Here is a 21,185-nt window from a genome sequence, read left to right on the forward strand (position 1 = left end):
GAATGTTAATTTCACTCTAGTTTTGGGAGGGAACGTTACTTAGTGTAAGGTGAGCGATTTAAAGCACTCTTTTTACGTTAAATCAGTCATGGATATATTATGGAGCAGAACGCTAAATTCATACACATTTTTTCTTAATTTAATTTATTATTTCAAGAGGTAGTACATATTTCTGAAAAAAATTCAAAAGGTATAAAAGAGTTAAGAATAAAAATTGACATCTCCGTTCTCCAACTACCCAGCTTCACTCCCAGGAGGCAACTACTATTCCCAGAGTCTTAGGATTCATCCAAGAGACAATCTATACATAGTACAAATAAATAGCTATGGATATGAGTTGCTTTTTTTGTTTTAAGTAAAAATGATAGCATAAAATACACACTACTTTGCAGCTTGCTTTTTTCAGATAAAAACTACATCTTGGAGGTTTTTTCATTACATATTCGTAGAATTATTTCATTAAACAGCTGTGAAGCATTTCTCTGTATGGACATGTCAGAATTTGTTAACCAACCGTACGATTGCTATTTCCGATCTTTCCCAATCAAACAACATTGTAATAACTATAACCCTACATTTTCTTCATTTGTACATGTGGTAGTGTATCTGTAGCATAAATTCCCAGAAGTGGGTCACAGGGTACACTGTGTGGTCCAATCTCTCTTTGGACGGACCTTCCAATCTCTCAATCACCGTATCAGAGTATCTGTTTCCTCACCCCTTAGCTAATACACAATAGACAAAAATATATTCTCAAATTTTGCAACCTTGGCCAATCTGGTGAAGGAAAACTTGTATCTCAGAATTTTTATTTGTTTTTCTTAAATATGAAGAAGGTTAAATATCTTTTTTTTTAATGGTTTTTAAATGTGTACCTCTTATTCTGGGAACTCTTTCTTAACAGCATACCATTTTTCTATCGATTGTTGGCTTTTTTCTTAGTACCTAGGATCTCTTTAAATATTGAGGAAATGTACCTTTGTGGTATGAATCGCAAACACTACCCTCCAGTACGTTTGTCTTTTGATTTAGTTCCCCCTACTCTTGCTGTACAGTCATTTGTGATTTTTTTTTTGTAGCTGAATTACCTAAGTTTTTAGAAAAGATTCTCCCCTATGTGAATTGATTCTTTTATGAATTCATTTCACCAAAAACTTACCGAGATCCAACTCTGCCAGGCACTGTTCAAGAGCTAGCGCCGCAGCCCTGAACAAAACAGCAGGGGTACGCGTTCTGAGCTAGTTTGTTGAGGTCTTTAGCACTTTTCCTAAAGACTTTTATGGTTTCATTCTTTGTGCTTAAATATTTCTTCCATCAGGAAGTTAATTTGCTGTAAACTGTGAGGTATCTACTCCTCACCCCTAACTGACGACCTAGTTGTCTCAACATCATTGCCTGAATAATGTATCTTTTCCTTACTGACTTGAGATGGCAGTTTTATCAGAGGCTGAATTCCCATAGATCATACATTTCTTAAGCTAAAAAGAAGACTTTAAAGCCAGGTCCTGCTTCAAGCTTCAACAACAGCTCCCTCAGGCTGTTAGCACACCCTCTTCCGTCTTTAGGAGCACTTGGGAAGACTTAGAATCACATCTTTTAATCCTCTCTAATCTTCACAACAATAAACTCTGAGGTAGATCATGTGTCTCCATTTTCCGAGTAAGGAAAAGAGGCCTAGAAAAATTAAGAAAATTCCCCACTGGGGTAGACCTCCTACTGTTTTATCTGACCCACACTTCCCCTCTTTTGGGAATTGCTCACCCCACACATGGAGTGGAAGCCTGTTAGTTGAGACCCAGCCAAGCTGACTGGTACAGGGCCTACTCCACACAAGTTTTGCCAATCATGGTCTTCCTTTGTAATTTAAATAGGAACCTGGAGGGGCCAGATTCCCTAAGTTACAAAGGTGGGAATGTGTCTGAGGCATATTTCTTGCCTCATGTACCAGAGAAGCAGAGGAACCTAACGTCCAGAGGGGGATGATGGAGTGTGACTCAGGCAATGGAGAAAGTGAGCAGCCAAGGAAGGGGGTCCCCAGGCGTTCACTTCTACAGTTGTGTGTGCCAGCCAGGCTTCAGCTGCATTCCTGATTCTGTGTGTTCTGAGACACTCCTGAATCCTTAGGATAAATCCTCCTTCAGTTGTTTTGACTTGGATTTCTGTCACTTGCAATCAAAGAAGTCTTAGAATGGCTGAAATGGGCCCGACCTGGAATGGTTTATTTCTAAAGCCTTCTCTCTCGGTATATTGCAAAAGGGGGCAAAATGTTGTTTCACCTCGGAATTGTGTCTCAAAGGGCAAATTGAGTGCGTGACTATGGCCAGCTTAGGGTGCTCCAGAGCCCTGTGTCCTCAGCCATTCACCCTGGAAGGTCATCTGTCACCACATTGGAGGATTGTGCCACAACAGACTCAGTGCCTACTTCTCTCAATCTGATAAAGTTCTGATTTAGAAAAATGAGATCTTCTTAGCCTTTTTACTGGGCCACTGCCTGATGGTGTAGAACAGGAGCTCGTGCCAAAATTCAGCCACCTTTTTTAACCCTCTCATGTGTTCTCTCCTCCCGAGGGTACTGTTGGTTCTCTCAGAAATTACAGGTGCCCCCCAGCTTGGAAATCTGGAAACCAGTTTCTCCTCAATGTCTCTCTCACCTGACCCTTCTTTTCCATTCTAACTGCCAATTCCAAGTTTTATTGCCTCGGGCCTCAATTGTAATAGAGTCCTAATGTTATTGCCCCTGTGCTTTTGCATGGCCTGAGGTGCCCAACCTCACATGTGAACTAGAGTCCAAGTCCAAATACCACCTTCTCTGGGGGGCCTCTCTGACCTCCTAAGATTAGGCCATTCCCTGCTGACACAAACCTCCACCCTAAGGTGATACAAAAGGAACTATCCGTGTGACCAGAGGCACATTACCATGCTTAATTTTGTTAAGCCTCTGTCTCTTTATCTGTCAGGGAGGGTAAACAGCAACACCGTGGTGAGAATTCAAAATATGTAGGGAGAAATGATCATTTCAGGGCTTCCACCAAAAAGGGAATCCACCTCTGTTCCCTTTGCTCTCTGCGCAATATTCTCAGCAGCCCGCAGCCCGACCTTGCCTTACTCTAAGTGCCTAGCAGAGAGCATGGCGGAAAGCAGGAGCTCAAAGAATGCTGAATGAATTAAGATAAAAATGGAAGAATAAATAAAAACCTCTCTACTCCTTTAGGCTCCCTCTTCAGCCCCTTATGCATATTCATATTTGCCAAGTTAACACTCCTTCAGTTTGGCTTTCGACACCCATCACTTCCTGTTTAAAAATTATCTAAGGCTCTATAGTGTTGTATGTTCAAATTCCTTACTTTAGATTCTAGGCCCCCATGATTGGGTGTTCTATTTGTTTTTCAACTTCATCTCCCAGTACTCACTATAATCTTTTTAATCTAGCTGTCTGGAAACTTATTCATTGCCAGCCATTTCCCCCAAATCTATTCTTTTCTTATCACCTTCATTCATAGAGTCCCTTTACCAACAGGCATTTTCTTCTCTGCCTAGCCATGCCCTGCCTGTCTGTGGCAGAGAAAGCTAATTGCCTCTTAATATTCCTAAATTTTTAAAAAATGTATTCAACAATTCCATCATTTAAAATTTGGGCGTAAGTTCTTCCAAGATTTGTTTCCATTAATTTAAAAATGTTTTTTAAATTGTTGATTGGGAAGCAATTTCTAAAAGGACCACACACTTATTTCTACTTAGATGAGCAAAAAGGAGCAGGAGGAAATCACCGTAATCCTACCAGCCAATGATTTAACCTTCTGGTCGCATGTAGCCTTTAGACACATATTAGTCTTTAACAATTCCATTCTTATTTTTTTTATAAAGTTGAGATATTGTGATTGATCTAGTTTCTGTTCTACTTTATTTGGTTAGCTTGTGGTTAAGCATTGTTTCAAAAAACATTTTTCATGTCATTAAGAAGGGTTGATAAAAATAATTTTTTAAAAATAGAAGCACAATATCCAATTGAGTAAGCCATAATTTGCTTAGTTTCCCATTGTTCCATATTTAGGATTTTTTTCATCCTAAAAAATAAGTTTTCCTTATTTTTTAAAACATATTTTGTTTATTTTTAGAGAGAGGGGAAGAGAAGGAGAAAGAGAGAGAGAGAAACATCAATGTGTGGTTGCCTCTTGCACGACCCCCACTGGGGAGCTGGCCCCGCAACCCAGGCATGTGCCTTGACTGGAAAGTGAACCAGTGACCCTTTGGTTCGCAGGCTAGCACTGAATCCACTGAGCTATACCAGCCAGGGCAAATTTTCCTTATTTTAAACAATGCTATAATGAATATTTTTGTGCGTAAATCTCTGGCCATGTTTCTCAGTAGCCCTTTAGGATTATTACAGTAACTATATTCTTGAGTGCTTACCATGTACCAAGCATTTACCATACTATTACTGCACTGAACCCTCGTAACAATGCTATTAGATAGATATTTTCACTCTCATTTCACAGGTGACAGAACCGAAGCCCAAGTAAGTAAAGTAGCATGCTCAACACACTCAACGCCATGATAGTGGGGCCAAAATGTAACCTGGCCAGGATGACTCCAAGCTCATGTTCTCAATCATGAACTTTTTAAGGCTCTTGATACTATTGCCAAATGACTTTCCAGAAAGGTTGTTTCAATCTACACTTCAGCAGTATAAGAGTGCCCATCACTCTTCTCCTTCTTTCAAGCAATTGCTAGACACTTGCATTTCACTCTCTGTGAGCTGTTTCTTCATGTACCTATCAGTGAAGGTTGCCATGGACCACCAATTAATCCAGCAGGCATGGTGGTGATGCATCCCCAGTATCTGGCCATGTCCATCCCATTTGGATGTGAGAATGACCGGAACAAATGCAAACACTATGCAATAATACTTTTTATAATGGAGATACGGAGCCCACTCGGCCTGCCTATTTGTGCAGAGTCTAGTGGAGCCTTCATCTGGAAGTTTGTGCACACACCTGGGGCCCACCTGGAGTTCCCCAAACTCGCCATCTTGTAAGAACCTACACTGGCATCAGACCCTCTTTTTTCCACTGTATCAGATGGTTTCCGTTATGAGTGATATCCACTGTCATACCTAAGCTAGTTTTCAGACTTCACGGTCTGCTACTTTTTTTTAAAAGGGTCAGCCATTATTTGCAATTTCTTTTTTTTCTTTGTTTTTAAAATTGACCCTCAAAATAGTTTTGCATGCAAAAACAGCTTTTAGAATAGGCACTTGGAACAGGCAGTATGAAAGTAAATGGAAAAAACCCTTGGCAGATCAAGAGGAATTACATTTTAAGTTGTAGTTCTCTCTGCCTGTAATCCATGAGGAATTTGTTTGCAGAACTTCCTCTCCGAACTTCCTCTCCAAGAAGTGCCCCCTTCCACCCCTTCTTTATCTCCCAGCTATGGCCAGAGGCCTTCCCCTCAGGCCTTACCTCAAATAAAGAGCTCCATGTTTTTTTCATATTTTGAAAACATTTTTATATTCACAGATTGCTCACTTAATCAGAATCTGCCTTTCATTTTTAGTTAAATGTGACCTGAGCTTCTGTGTTCCACTGTTTTCTCTGTCAAGGCCACAAGGCTAAAGGCCACTCTTCTCTTTATCCTTTTTGTAGCAAGCTGGCCTTGTGCCCATGGAATTTGCTCAATATTTGATCAGTAAATAAATAGGTGGAAAATAAGTACACCTGGAGTAATTCAGGAAGTAGATTAGGATGGTATATAACAGCAGACACTTTTTTTTTTAAGTATTTTAAGTTTATAAAATGCTTCTCCTTTAGTCTCATTTGTACCCCCGAATAACCCACAGAGGAAACTGGTGTGGAGAGGTTAAGAGACTTGCTCTTGACACCCAGATCCTCTTCCTCCAAAACTTCTACTACTTCCATTAGAGTTGAAGCTGAAATAAAAATATAAGATTAAATCTGGAGTTGGCCTCCTCCCTTAAAACATCCTCACCAGCAGAGGGCGTCAGAACACGTATGGGTCTTAGAATAAGGTCTGCATACTGGCCCAATCACTTCAAGAGCTAGGTAACCTTGGGCAAATTATTTCATTTTTCTAAGTCTCACCTGCAAAATATTGATATTAATGCACTCCACCTCCAGGGTGGCCATAGGATTGGAAATATTCTGTAGCTGGCAGCCAGTAGGTGAACAGTAAATCATATCTGTCATATCCCTAATAAGAGGATCACATGAGCAGTTTGAATGTAGATATTAATGCTTCTTTGATGCTTTAATAAATATGTTAAATTAATTTGCATATTTGGCATTTAAAATAGGCAAAGAGTTATATCAAATGGGCAAAAAAATTAATATTTATGAAAAATTGTAATACTCAATGCTGACAAAAGAGTAAGGAATCAGATTGGAACTTTTCTAGATGAAAAGCCTTAAGAACACGATGTGCTGCTTGTCCCAGGATCTATTTAACCTGAGAAAATAATATTGAATGGTAGCAAGACTGAGAGCAGCAAAGGATGTCATCACCACTCCCTGTAACAGTGGAAACAACCTAAATGTTTAATGTATGGCACAGGTTTCATAATTATAGTTTTTCTTCCAAGTTGAACATTATGCAGTCATTGAAAAGATGCTACAGGAGAATATTCTAAATGGAAAGATGATCACAACACAGCAAACAAAAAGTCACAAGACACAAACAACCTGCTTTTCTTTTGTTTAAAAATATACCCAGGACAAAAAGCAAAATTTTAGGTTATTTTCATAGGACATGAGATTGTCAGTGATGCTTTTCCCCCCTTGTCTTTGCTTACCTTATTTTCTAAATGTTCTGCAATTAACATTTATCACTTTCATAAAAAAAATAGTGTTTTCCTGCACATGTGTTGAGTTGTTATCTTTCATTGAACACTACCTGCTGGCACAGCCAGCCCAGTGGTCACGGAAAATAAATTAATTGTAATAAAGCAGCTTGGAAGTTTCTATGTAGTTAGTTAAACAAAGTAATTAAACTCCTAATGAAATTTCACAGAGCTGGTCACCAACCATTGACTTAGCTGCTGTAAGGCTTCTACTATAAATAGACAGCAGGCTTCACTTTTTCAAAAGGCCTGAAAATGGCATAAAATAAAATATCAACAGTTGTTCATGTAAAGAGCCAGGTGCCATGTTTGTCCTGAGCAAATGTAACCTGAAACTCCCCCATATCTCACCCTCCAGGTTGGCTGCACATCTCCCAACAGGGTGTTTGCTCTCCGTTACCCAATGTACTCTCCTGAACTCGAAATGGAGTGGAATTTCAATGTAGGGTTACCCATTAGCCCCAGGACTAAATTTAAACCTTTAATTAAATTAATCCATCGATCTCAAACACATTGCTTCTCCCTCAGAAAAGCGTTGAGAGGTTTCTTAGATGTCGCAGAGCTTAACTTAGTGTGCGGTTCCTTACTGCATTTGAGAAGTCACCCAAACAGCACTGGGAAACCAGCACAAGTTTGCAGCTCGCGCCAGCACCCCCTCACTCCCTGCTCGTACCGCCCGGGCAGGCACGGCTTTGGGGTCGGCCTGGGGCACTGCTTCGGCGATTCCTCCCAGATCAGAGGGGCCGCTCTGGGTGGGAATCCACATGTATAGGAGACACGGTACGTGCCAAACGGATGTGATCAAATGAATGACAGAAAGTACATGTTGGCCCCAATTTATATAAGAGGAAAAGAGATCTCAATCCACAAAAATTTGCAATGTAACAAGGGGAAAAGGGTACGAGGCCATCTTAGTCTACTCATCTCTTCATAGAAAACGAAGCATGTTTCGGGACCAAAGTATAAATTCATGTTGGCCTTTGCTAAGACAGAAAACGTGACAGCCCCACCAAATGGGGATGTGTACGTTATTCTGGCCAGTTGAAAGAGGTTCACGCGCCTAGGTTCTGGCGTGTGTGTATCTCAGGGGCTGCATCCTCGGCCTGAGAATGAATGAGACACAACCTCAGCGGTTAGCGACAGTGTTAAGGTGGGACAGTCCGCGTAAAGGGCTGGTGACCTACCCGTGTAACTATTAGTAAGGACTTCTCGGGGCCCGAAGGCAGCGCGGGGGCCAGTTAACAAGCCCGAGGGCCAAGTCTACGCGATGCTCCCTATACCGTCCTGCAGACCCACAGTTCTCCCTGGACCGTGTCCTCACGCCGTGCCTCCGGGGGCTCTGCTCGTGCCCCCAACTCCCAGTCCGAGCGTGCGGAGGAAAACGTGCTCGCCTCCCGCCCCTGGCTCCGGCGAGCCGCGGGAACCAGCAACTCTCCCCAGGAAGCTCCAACGGCCAGGACAGCCTGGTGGATCCCCGTGCCCGCTCCACTTTCTCTTCCTCCTCTTCCTCTTCCTCCGGCCCTTTGCCTCCCGCCGCCAGTCTCTGCGGCCGCCGCCTGCGGCTTTGTTTTCCTCCCAGCTTTCATTCCCCACACGTGATACTGTGTTATTGCAAAGAGCGCCCTGGAGCGCGAGCGCGGGGCGCGCGCACCTATAAATACGGACACCCGGGCCAGCCGCGGGAGAACGCGGGGGCAGGGATCGCCCGCCACCGAACGCCTCGGCGGCCAGCGCGCTGCCAGCGAGCGAGCGAGCGAGTCGCACGCGTGGGCCGAGGCGGCGGCGTCCTCCGCCGGATCAGTGAGGGGCGAGCATGGCCCGCCCGCTGGGGGGCCGGTCCGCCGCGCACGCCGCCCGCGCCCCGTGCCCTGCCCAGCCCGGGTCGCCGGCGCTCGCGCCCGCGGCTTAGCACTCGGGCGCCGCTCGCTCGCCCCGGCGTCGCGGAAATATCGCCGCAGACGGACACAATGGCGGCGGCTGCCGCCACCCCCAGCACGGCCGCCTGCAGCAGCAGCAGCAGCAGCAGTGGCGGCGGCGGCACCGACACCGCGGGCACCAGCGGATTGCAGCAGCCGCCGCAGCAGCCCCAGCCCGCCGCTGCCGCGCCGGCCCAGCCGCCGCCACCGCTGGAGCCCCCCAGGAAGCCGCGCATGGACCCGCGGCGCCGCCAGGCTGCTCTCTCCTTCCTCACCAACATCTCGCTGGACGGCCGGCCGCCGCTGCAGGACGAGGAGTGGGGCAGCAGCGAGGACAGCGGCGCGGCCAAGCCAGGCGCCAGCAGCGCCTGCGGCGCGAGGACTCGGCTCAGCCAGCTCGCCGCTGCCGAGCGGGGAGGCTGCAGCGCGCTCACCGCGGCACTGGCAGCGGGATCGGGCTCCTGCATCCTTCAGCCCTCACCGCTGCCGCCCCTGGTCCCCGGCGGCCTCGGGGTGGCCCGGGTGCTCTCGAGCCCCCTGGGCGCGGGCCGGGCGTCGGGGGAGCAGTTGCAGCCCCTCCGGCCGGCGCCTCTCGCCGCCTGCGCTCAGCTGCAGCTGCCCGACGGGCAAGAAGAGTTGGAGGAGGACGATGCCTTTACCAGCGAGCAGGTGCCGGCGGCCGCTTTCCTGGGCTCCGGCACCCCCGGGAGTGGGAGCGGCAGTCGGGGCCGTCTCAACTCGTTCACTCAGGGAATCCTGCCCATTGCCTTCTCCAGGCAGACCTCTCAGAACTACTGCTCCCTGGAGCACCCGGGCCAGGGGGGCAGCACCAGCGCCTTGGAGCAGCTGCAGAGGTCCCGGTGAGTATGCGGGTCCCGACGCGCGCCTAGCCCCGTGTCTCTCGCTGCCCGCTCTTTGCCGCGGGACACAGGTCGCTCCCACCTTCCTGGGCCCTTCGGGATCTCTGAGCTTCTGGCCCGAATTCCAAACTCCTAGGGCGCGCGAAAGTGGGAGAGTCCCCAGGGAGCGTGTGTTCACACGTGTTTGCATAAGACCAGCACTTGTGGAGCAGAAGCACCACGGTCTTGCAGTGAGTGGGTCCGGAGTTAGGAGTTGCGGGAGCCCATTAAAAAGCGGCGCCAAACCCGTTGCCAGCAGGAGATCTCGAACTTGCAGAAACCGTCCCGGTCGAGACTCGGAGACGCGCTCTCCCCCACTCCAGGAGAGACCTGGCGGGGCGCAGAGTCGAGCAGTGAGTCCGACCCGCGGCTCGGCGGCATTTGTAAGCCCGAACTTGTCGCAGGCACGCGGTGAATCCCTCCTGAGAAATTCCTACCTGCGCTCAGTTATTCCTGTGTCTCAGGAAAACTTGGCGTTTTTCTTTTACTTTCTTCAAATATTGTAAAGTCCTTCTTACATTCCCTTGATCCAGGGGGTAGGGAACAGGGAGAAAATAAAGTTTGGGGATTCTTTTTTCCATTCCAAGATGAATTTGCTAGAGTTAGTTAAAAGCATGTTGTACTTACTTGCTCGTTTATCTACAGGTATTAAGCATTTTAGCAAAAACATGAAATGTTGGACATTTGCTTATTGTTCAGGACATAGCTGGAGCTTGTCACCATGTATTCACGGGACAGCTGAGAGTTAGACCTGTGTCAGACAGTGGGACTGAAATTGGAAGAGGACCAGAGTAGGAGGGTGGGGAACGCTGGCCTGTTCCCTGGGGGAGGGTATTCATGCTCCCTTAGGAGTTAATAAGGCCTCCTATGCAGTTAGTTATAGCATTGATTCCACCTTTGCTCAGTGAGTTTAACCTGAGGCCTCAGTTCCCTCTAACTAGGATGGGATCTTACTAATACTTTGCAGGCCAAGATGAGAAGGGAGAACATTTTCTGTTCTGCCTTCCCTCCTGCAACGCTCATCTGAAAGCTCAGACATGCTCTGGCCTAAGTCAGAAGGTGGCCTATTGGAAAACTTAACTTCCTCCCCCAAGGGACAAATGGGGAAGAACAAGCTGGACTCATCCAGAAGTTTGCTGAGTCTCTTTCTTCCCAAGTGGGTGAAATCATGACCCTGCTCAGCACGTAGCATAGCAGTGTGAGTGCACACGGCTGCAGGCAGCGGGCCAGCCGCCTGGGAACTATATGGATGAGTCGTCAAGACTGGGCACAGGTGACAGTCTGTCCTTGGCATTTCTTGTCAGCACACACATCTCCCCATGAGCGGGTGTGTGAATGGGAGGGAAACCCCTTCCGTTCTGGGTGAGTAGTGCGCACTCAGCAGTTTCTGGGCAGCTCGATATTAGCACCTGACATCACTCACTGGCTCCCAGCGTGGACAGTTTGAGCATAAGCCCAGCGAGTCCAGAGGGTCATGACAGGAATTGTAATAAACATACATGTTATTTTAAGCCAGTGTGCGGGGCCAGCCTGTGCCTCCTGGTAGACAGATGTGTTCTGGTGGGAAGAGCAGGGAATATCAGATTACCTCACAATTTGTTTCCAAGAATCTCATTTGAGGGGTTGTGGAGGATCTTGTGTGCTAGTACTTCCGATCCAAAGAATAGCTAGAATTTAATCTCTGACCCTTTCATTATGAAGCCCTTGTATGTTTGATCTTTCCCTGCAGTGCACACACTGAGATGGGTCAGTCAATTTACGGTTCCGTATTTTGCCGCGTATAATGTGCTCCCGGGTATAATGTCTGCCCACATTTTTGGCCCAAACTTTCAGGGAAAAAAGCTTTCGTTTTACTTTTTTAATCCAATTGTTTATTTATTTGTGTTTAGATAGTTGATTTTTGTATTATAAAGACATTTTAGCATTTGTTTTTGAACATATTATGGTGCAAGAAATTTTATGTAACAAATAATTACAAAACACAAGAACAGATACAAGGTAATTCAGGTACTACCCATGTATAATGTGCATCCTCATTTTTCCCTCAAAAATTTGGGCAAAATGAGCACATTATATACAGCAAAATATGACATTTCCTTACCCAATAATCACATTCATTTTACTACTTTGGAATTTTCTATAACCAACAAGTTGATAGGCATTTAAAAAAATTACAGCTGTCCACAGAAACAGCATCAAATTTAATGTACAGAGAAGAGGAAAATGGGTAAAAGTTGGTTCAAGAAAGGCCTTGAAGAGCTAGCTTGGCCACCCGCGGTTAGAGTGGAAAATCCTAGGGTGCTTTGTTCCCTACACTGTGCTGTTTCAAGAATCTTGTGTGAAGCAAGTTGCTTTTATGATTACTAAAGAGTTCTTTAACCTGCCTGGACAAAGTGGTGTAGATTACAGACTCATTCGAAGGAGGCCCAGGACCAGCCTAGAGAATGCCATTTGCTTCCCTGGTGTGCCTCGCTTTAAGAAACCCTGCTAGACTGGCTAGTCCCATATACTCCTTCATGGATGCTCTCCTGGAGTGTTGTTTTAAATCAAATCATGCTTCCTTGGATTTGCTTCTTGCTATTTAAGCCTTGCTTCTCAGAAGTGGGGGCTCTTTGACCTTCATGGGAGCTCTCAGACATGGAAATTCTCAGACTCCACTCTAGATTACTTGAGTCCAAATCTGCATTTTAACAAGATCCCTAGATGATTCATTTATAATTGGAAGTTTGGAGAGCATTTCCATAGTGCATCTGAAATCTACCTTTTTTTTATAAACTTGAGACTTTATATATTGGGTTTGTTATGGATATATAAAAATCAGAATTACCCTGTCTGAAGTACTGAAACCCTTTCTTTTTTTGTTATGTCGTCAATCTGGACACTTGTAAAACCAATCACAATTATAGCTTAGCCTTTCAAACTTTGAAATGCGACACAGGGAAAGTTCTGTGCCCAGGCCTGGCACAGGCGTGTTGATGGAATGATGATGGCAGAGTCTCCGTGCTGTGGGCTGGATGTTTGACATTTATCACATTTAATCCTCACCGCCAGGTAGGTTCTTCCACAGACTCAGTTTAGCCTCTTTCTTTGGGCCCCCTTCCCGCCCAGCTTCGCTGCTACTTGCCATTCTCCGTTGTAATTTCTGGGGAACCCAGGACCATGGGCCTCGTGGCCGTCTCCAGCTCTGGGAAGTCAGCATGCTGGGTTGGCTCTTAGGCTAGGTGTCAGAGGTGGGGGGTCAGAAAGATGCCTTCTAGCTTGACACCCTGTCATGTTTTTCTGCTTGGGCTGTGAGCTCCACGTGAGGAAGGTGTTAATGGGTGAGAGGGCGTGTAAATTTATAAGGTGTGTTTTAAGGTTTCCTTTCACTTTAAAATTTTCATCTAAGGCAGCAGCTGGCAGCCTCCTGGGTTACCCCACTTCCTAGACCTTCTGAATGACAGTCACCCAGAAGCCCATAGAGTCTAAGCCACTGATGGGAGGGGTGCATGGTGACCAGGGTATTATATTTAAAATAACAGGAGGGTTTTGCTTCCTACAACACCTGAGTTAGCATTGTGCCTTCTGGAGAGTTAGGCCTTAAAAGAGAGGAAGTCGTGTGGTACAAAAGAGCCCCAAGTCTTGGTTTGATTTCTGATGCCACTGTGTAACCCGGATACATTTCCTTGTGAGAGACTCGATTGACCTCTGTCTTGGGCTCCTTCAAGTGCTAATTGCCCTTATCATTTATTGTTGAGAGCGGACTGTGTGTGTGTGTGTGTAGGGGGGGATGTAATAATAAAAGCTTTATACATATCTGGGTTTCTCAAATGTAAGTATGTTTAGAATCACAAGGGGATCTCCATGAAAGGCAGATTCTGTTTCTGCAGGTTTGGGAGGGACCTTGATTCTGTATTTCTAACTAGTTCCTGGGTTGCAAACAAGCTGCCTTTTGAGAAAGCAGGCTTTGCGGGTACTTTCTTGCACTTGTAAGGCCAAGAAAACCCGGGCTTGGAGATGTTAAGTTACCTGCTCAAGGCCACTCAGCATTGAGACAGAGTTCAAGCTCACTTCACACCCCACTGCTTTACAGACTTGGAGCTTCTGACTGCCCTCCCTTTGCATTGCCCCGCTCTGGGTGAAAACTGGGCCAGCGCTGTGACTGTAGTCTCGGTCTTCACTGAAAAGAAAAATAGGAGTTCAATAGGGGATCAACGACCAGAGTAAGAGGGGGAATTGGACAATTTTTCCTGACCCTGTCACCACTTTGCTTTGTGACTTGAGGAAGTCACCACTCTGTGTTCTCCAGCTGTGCGCCACCTGACCCATCTGGATTTCAGAAGCCTGTGAAAGACTTTGAACTCCTCAGCAGTTAGCAAACCCAAGTTATTGTTCAGGCACTTTTTTTTCCAGCAACATGAATTATGGAAGCCAGAGCTCCTGCTGAGCCGAGGACGCTCACCCCTGGCTCAAGGTGGGGGTGGGAGGGCGCTGTGCCCTGCCAGGGCTGAGGTGAGTGGCCCAAGATTCACCCGCTGCCCTCTTCCTGGCAATCACAAAGCCTGTAATGGTGCGGGTGAGCTCAGAAGGGGAAATAAATCGGAAGCCTGCTTACTGCTGGCAAGTGCCCAGAGAGGGCAGCAAGTTCAAGTGTGACCTTTTGCCCTCCAGGAAGGGCAGGGAAAGCTGCAGCATGGTTCTGCACTATGTCCCCAAAGCTGTCCCAGGAAGCTCTGTCTGCCTGGATTGTTTTCCGTTGGAAGGAGAGTTGTGAGGCAGGGAGAGGGCCGAGTGCAGGTAGCCTTTAAACACACTGGGAAGGAAAAGTAGGTGAGGCCAGGGGAGGTGGCGTGATGGGGATCAGGAATGCCAGACCAGGACTTGGCAACCCTAGACTGGGCCTGAGCCTGCCGTGGCTGGTAACCCTGGACGGTGTTGCCTCACGTCCTGCCCGTCCTCACTTTCCTTGTGGAATTAAAGGGCTGGGACTGATGAACACTGCTGCTGTTTCAAACCCAGGGCTTGACCGTCTTAGCCCTGGGGCCTGCTGCGGAGGCTGGGCGGATTTAGCTTGGGGGTGTTTGGATGACCTAACCTTAGAATCAGATGCAGACAAGTGTGAAGTTTGTTCCATGTGGCTTTGGCTGGCAGGACCTGCACTCGTGAGTGAATGAATGGGTTTCCCGTGGTGTAAGGGAGATCTTTACAAGACACCTTCAGCTGCGCTCCGTCTGGCAGCGGAGGTGTCACAACTGGACTGACAGCTTGAGGAGTCCATCCAAGCTGGAACCCACGGTCTGTGAGGAGGTCAGTCCTCAGCTGCCGCCACTGGCATCTCAAAAGTGATTTACAGGAACCACCTCTGTTGCCAGAGGGCCTTCAAGTTTACAAAGTACTTTCGTGGACATTGATTTCAGCCTGTAGCAACATGGAGGGGCAGAGTGGGTGCAAAGTTACGTCAGCACTTTGTTATCTGCATCAGGCATGTTGCAGAGAAAATTCTAATTTTGGGACTTTATGCCATGTGTCATTTATTCAATAAGCATTGAACATAGTGATTATCAGCTATGAGTGCCGCTGGCCAGTCATACAGACATGAAACGTGCTCCCCGACTGTGTTGGGAGATGTGCATAAGAAGGCTGCTTATCCCAATGAGGAGTGCTTGGTTAGAGGTGAGCTCCGTGTCTGAGCCCCCGACCAGGGCAGGGATACCTCATGCTCTTCCCCCGCGGGACCTGGCTTAGTGCCTTGACACAGTATTTTTAGCTAACAAACATGTCCCAGGCATCATTCTGAGCTCTTTCAGGGGCTTTAGCAAGTTCATGTGTATAACAACCCTCAGACAGCACAACTTTATTACCCCCATTCTTAAGCACAGAGAGGTTAAGTGACTTGCCCAGGGTCCCTCAGCCCACACGTGGGAGCTGGGTTCAAACTCAGGCATTCTGGCACCAGAGTCCGTGTCCTTCTAAACCACTCCCGGGGCTGTGGTTTGTGAGTCAGGCTCATAAATGCTTGTAAAACTGGCTTTGGCTGAGCCGGGCAGAAGGTGGCCTAAATGATTCCTAAAGGCGCTGCTCGCCTTGTGGCTTCCTTATTTTGGTTTCTACCTTTCTGTCATTCGGGAAGGACCTGTGTGTGTGCGGACCCCCGGGGCAGCCTGGGGGTACTCAGTCCTGCCCAGCACCTGGCCTGCTTCCCCTCTGCTCAGCCACACCGCTTTCCTGTCACCTGTGTTGCCCGTTTTCTGCATCTGGTGCTTCCATGCCTCCCGTCATTTAGGTCCCAGTCCAATGGGAGGATGGGCCTGGTGCCTGCAGGGACTGTGTTTGTGGCTCTGGCTCTGTCACTCACTTTGTGACCAGGTTCTCATCTATGAAATGGGAACAATAACACCTCCTTCCTGGGCGAGTTTACTTTGTTTGGACTCTCCGTATCTTCTCAGCCTCACCCTTTCCCCTACTGCCCAGGGGTCTGCCGACTGCGGCCCACCCATGGCCCACTGGCTGTTTATAAATAAAATTTTCTGGGAAACAGCCTGCCCGTTCATTTCTGTATTGTCTTTGGCTGCCCTTGTGCTCCCAGGACAGAATTGAGTAGTTGCGGCAGAGACCACATGGCCCGGAAAGCTTGAACTATTCATTCTCTGGCTCCTGGCAGGAGAAGTGTGTAACCCCTGTCCTAGTCCAGGGCTCTGTACCCTGGAGGCAAACGCTGGTCCCTGCCAGCCCACCCGCACTGTCTTTGCCTTCTGGAAGCTCCTGGCTTCTGTTTGGACCCGCCAACACCTTCCCGCCTTGCTAAGACCCACATCCGATCCCATCTGTTTTAAATTCCTTGTATTTCATGGGAGGCAGCCGTGCCCACCCCTGGGCCACCACTGCAACCCCCCCTCATCCCTTGGGGATTATACCCATTTTAGAGCTATGGAGACTGAGGCTTGTTAACAAAACTTGCCCAAGACCTCATAACTGGAATCTAGAGCTAGATTTTGAACCTGGTTTCTCTGGCCTCTAAGCTGGTTTTGTCTAGACCTGGTAGTGTGCTCTAGCTGGCTCCTAGGGACTGAGGAATCTATGAGCTGGTTGGTGACCTGAAATTGGTCCCAGTGGGAGGGTTTACACCACAGGAAGCAGCCAACTTTACAAGTCAGGGCATTTTCTTTCCTTCCAGAGAGCTGGTTTGCCAGCACATGTACCCCAGGGCTACACCACACAGCTCTCTGTTCCAGTTTCCCCTGGTGGGGGTGGGGTGGGGAGAGGGAACCTGTGCAAAATGTCATCATCAGAGGAAGAGTGTTGAAAACCAGGTGTTTTTATAAGACTTTGTTATTTCACAAAATTTTGTGAATTTCCCTATTACCTATATGCTACCTCAAAAAATATCTGACCCACTCACATTTTATCCTACATGCAATTTTAAAAGCCAAACATTTCATAGACATTGTGGGGTTAGAAAAGACTACTTAGTATTATATGTAGGAATCAAACTCATTAGCCTTTACTCTTCTTTACAAATGGTGTAATGTTGTATTTTTGTTTGGTTTTTAAAAGCCTCCAAGAGCATAGAGTCAATCAGGATTTCTTGTGCCCCCCCCCTTTGTTTGTGTTAGCATTTCGGATAATTGCACACTAGTTTGTATCTAGCAGGGTTTTTGTTAATGTGGTTTGGGGTTTATTGCTGCACATCTAGTCACAAAGACCAAAGCTTATAAAACAGAACATGCACACGTTGGAAGTGTAGGACATGGAACATTATAACATTGTGTGTGTATGAAAGGGCCCTGCCTTGGCCCAGATTCAGAGCCAGGTGTACTGAAATCTAAGTTAAGTTGCGTGATACATAGATGACAAGCCCTTCAAGTAGAGACTGACTAAGTATTCAAGCCTGCCACAGCTTTCTGTGTGCCTAGCACACTGAGCTTTGTTTTAAAGCACTTTACTCATTGACCCAGTGATTTATAAAGCAATCTGTCTGCTGTGATCATCTCAGGAAGGAGGGGAGGGGGGAAATGTGGGGGACTGGAGGAGAGGCAAAGTCTGTAGTTTTTTGCTTAACGACAAAAATTGGCATGATAGGGGATAAATGGTTTATCTGATGTTGAAAGGTAGTCTTGAAGTATTACGTTTTATTGAGTTGAAGAAAGTTTGGTCTTGCAGAGACACCAGTGAAAGAGGAGGGTAAGATTACAAGTACCCAAGGTACTTGTGTGGGTAATTGAGTTCAGTTTATCCATCACAAAACGAGCATCTGATAATATTAATTCTACTTACTTGTTTGGGGCTTTTCAGAAATTTACAAAGTACTTTCATATATTATTATTTCATCAAGTCATCTCAAAAAGACACTGTGATAGCTGTCTCATAGGTTAGAAAGTCGAGACCATGAAGAACTAAGTGACTCATCTGTGGTTAAGCGCTGCATTCGTGGAAGAGCTGAAATTTTGAAACCTTCATTTTCTAATTATAAGTCAAGAGGCTTTTTAAAATTAATTTTTATTGAGGTAGCATCAGTTAATAACGTTATATACATTTCAGGTGTACAACATTATAATTTGATATCTTGATACTCTATTGCATGCTCACCACCCAAAGTCTAGTTTCCACTTGTTACATTATATTTGACCCCCTTTACCCATTTCGCCCTCCCCCACCCCACTTACCCTCTGGTAACCACCAGTCTGTTGTCTCTATCTATGAATTTGTTTCTATTTTGTTTCATTAGTTCATTTGTTACTTTAAGTCAAGAGTTTGAAAACAAAAAACTACCATAGCTGTATCACTTAAGAAGAACAAAGAACTCTATTAGGTGCTGTAAAAGTTTATTCTCCTGCCCCAAATCCTCCACTTGTACATCAGCTAACCTCGAGAGAACAAAAGTGGCAGGGCCTCATCCATTTCAGACCTGGGGACTAGAGCCAGGCAAGGGCAGAATGTGAAAAGACAAAGAAATACTGTGCTGTAGTCTTGGCCAGCCAGCACCTTCTCGCCAAGCCGGATGCTGACTTTCATGTGATAACCCCTGGGCAGGCCAGCAGAACCAGGGTTTGGGGCCCAAGATATGGAAAATTTCCCCAGGAACAATAGCTCTCTCCAAATAATCGTCTGGTGTCAGGTCCTCCTTTCCGGCACCATGCTGCTTGGCCTCCTCCTCAGACAATTGGGTGAACAGGGTCAAGAATAGAAAGACCAGCTTTGGAGTCAGCTTCTGCCACTTACTGGCACCTTTTGGGCAACTCATTTAATCCCTCTGAGCCTCAGCATCCTCATCTGTAAAACAGAAACAATAATTCCTGCCTTCTGGGGGTGTTGCAAGCATTAAAATAAGAATGGAGCATGCAGCACCCGGCAGAGGTCTGGCCCTTGGCGGTTGGTCAGTAGAACTGTAGCTGTTAATTCTGTTCACAGTTGCCTTGTGCCCCATACTGCCCATCAAGAAGCAGTTGAGAAACTTGGCAAGGTCAGCCGACATCATTGGGAGGGAGCTGTTGGCTTTGGTGGAGCTAATGCTGTGGTACACTGAACAGGTAACTTGCTGCATTGTTTTAATTTTCAATAGTAGTGACGTAAAATCAGAGCGTCAAAGGAAAACAGTACCCCCTCCATTAGGTGCTACATTTTGCCCCTGGTTACACAGTCTTGACCATTTCGGTTGCCAAAACAAAGGTCTTGGGTGCAGGAAAGCAGAAAAGGGTGAATTCACGTGTTCAGTGCTGTACCCTGAGAGCAGCAAAGAGGTGAGGGCAAGAGTGGCAGCAGGTCCGGCCCACACGTAGGCACACGGAGGAGACCACCCTGCCCGGAGGGTCTCTGCAGCCCCGCTGGGCGCGTGTGAGGGGTATGGACCTCCGAGGACAATTCTGGAAGCACCTTGGCTCACTCCCTGGGCAGAAGCTATGGCTCTCGTTCTGTGGTCCTTGTGCTGCTGGCCAGGCCTCCTTGTCTCAGCAGAACACTCCAGAGTGCAAGGGCTCCTGGGGGACACCTGAGGCCCATGTGGCCGCAGAGTCACTCTGTGAGTAGGTCTTACCTTTCCCCCTCGCTTCCCCTCCCTGTCCACAGGTTCCTTTGCATCTGACCCCCACCTCCTCTCTTTGAACTTCTGGTTAGACAGTGGGACTGTCCAGGGCTCCCAGCAGAGCCTGTTAGGCATCTGGTAAGTGGCAGCCCACACCCTTCTGTGTGCCAGGTTGCTCGCATACCTCTGTGTGGCAGTCAAGTGGTTTGGTTGTTCAGAGGTCACTGGGGCCAGCCCCCAACATCCAGAGGAGAAGTAGAACAGCAGCCTGAGGCAGCGGGGCTCCCAGACAGTGGGAGTCGTCAGGACCCTGTTCCTGCGGTGAGAGCTGGTGGCCGTCCTGGATCTGGCCCTTGAGCTGGGCCTGCAGGTCGGCACCCTGAGGACGAGGTTGCAGCGGTGAGTTTTATTTCAGGGGCGGGAGGGAGGCTTTTGAGCAGGGTCAGGCGTGAGCAGAGCTGGGTTTTTGAAAGCTGGAGGCGGGTGGGATGGACGAGGAACAGTGGTTCTTGGTGTCCTGGTTGTGGCTTCGGAAAGATGAACTTGTGCACATCCCAAATTTTCTGTTCCACGCGTTTTCTGTTCATCTACTTTTACACACATAGAATTTCAGAAAGAGTTTCATGGGGTTCATGGATGCTTGTTAAGTTCTCCCTGAGGGAGGGAGATCAGCAAGGGAGCTGCGTGGGAGCCCCAGGGAAAGGTGCGGGCAGCGCAGAGGCCTCACGGTGACTCGGCAGCCACACGGGTTCCAGGCACATCCCTCGGCGGCACCACGGCCTGCAGTCCCTGAAGGCTGTGGGTCGCACAGCTCTGCGGCTGTTTGTGTGTAATGGTTTGAAGAGTGTCCTCCAAATTCACGTCTCCCTGTGCAGGTGTAATTAGTCAGGATGAAGTCATCCTGGAGTAGGGTAGTCCCTAAAGCCAGAGACCAGCGTCTTTATAAGAAGGCCATGTGACCACTCAGAGGCAGAGAGGAGGACACCCTTTGAAGATGGAAACGGAGATCGGAGTGATGCGTTTACAAGCCAGGGAATGCCAGGCATTGCCAGCGAGCACCGACATCGGCAAGAAGCAAGGCACCATGGAACTGGTGGGGGGGGGACCCAAATTCCGTGCTGAACAATTCTGTTTTTGTTCTGTTCTTTGGCCTGGCTGGAGACCAGTCGTCCTTGGGATGTGGTTGCCGGACCAGCAGCACCTGGGAGCTTGTCGGGAGTGCGATTTCCCAGGCTCCACCCCAGACCTGAACTGGCAGCCTGGGGTTGGGGCCCAGCAGTCTGACTGTGCGGGCCCTGAGGTACATCTGGGGCTCGTTCAAGTTTGGGAACAACTGCTATAGACAAAGCCCCATGTGTCTCAGGCTTTATTGTACCTCCTGGAAGATGTAAATAGTGTGTGGTGTTGCATGAAATATTTTTATTTTGCTTCAAGACATTTATTCTAGCACGAATCAGTGGAAAATCATCTCCTAATGCAGGTCTCTGCCAAGAGCCCAGGTGCTTCAGGTTTGAGGTTAC

General features: G+C 47.4%; 1 protein-coding gene across 2 annotated transcripts in view; it reads left to right on the plus strand.

Annotated features, from left to right (window-relative positions):
* The first annotated feature begins 8,025 nt into the window (after positions 1 to 8,025).
* The window catches only part of CABLES1 (Cdk5 and Abl enzyme substrate 1), a 100,467-nt gene continuing 87,307 nt past the window's right edge, over positions 8,026 to 21,185 (plus strand). The window contains exon 1 of one of the 2 annotated variants that reach the window (XM_024580173.4): positions 8,026 to 9,629. In XM_024580173.4, the coding sequence (XP_024435941.3) occupies positions 8,821 to 9,629 (809 nt within the window). In that variant the 5' untranslated portion in view covers positions 8,026 to 8,820. The remainder of the gene's footprint in view (positions 9,630 to 21,185) is intronic. The other variant, XM_053912853.2, reaches the window with a different exon arrangement.

Source organism: Desmodus rotundus, chromosome 10 (assembly GCF_022682495.2).
Source record: "Desmodus rotundus isolate HL8 chromosome 10, HLdesRot8A.1, whole genome shotgun sequence".
Lineage (NCBI taxonomy): Eukaryota > Metazoa > Chordata > Mammalia > Chiroptera > Phyllostomidae > Desmodus > Desmodus rotundus.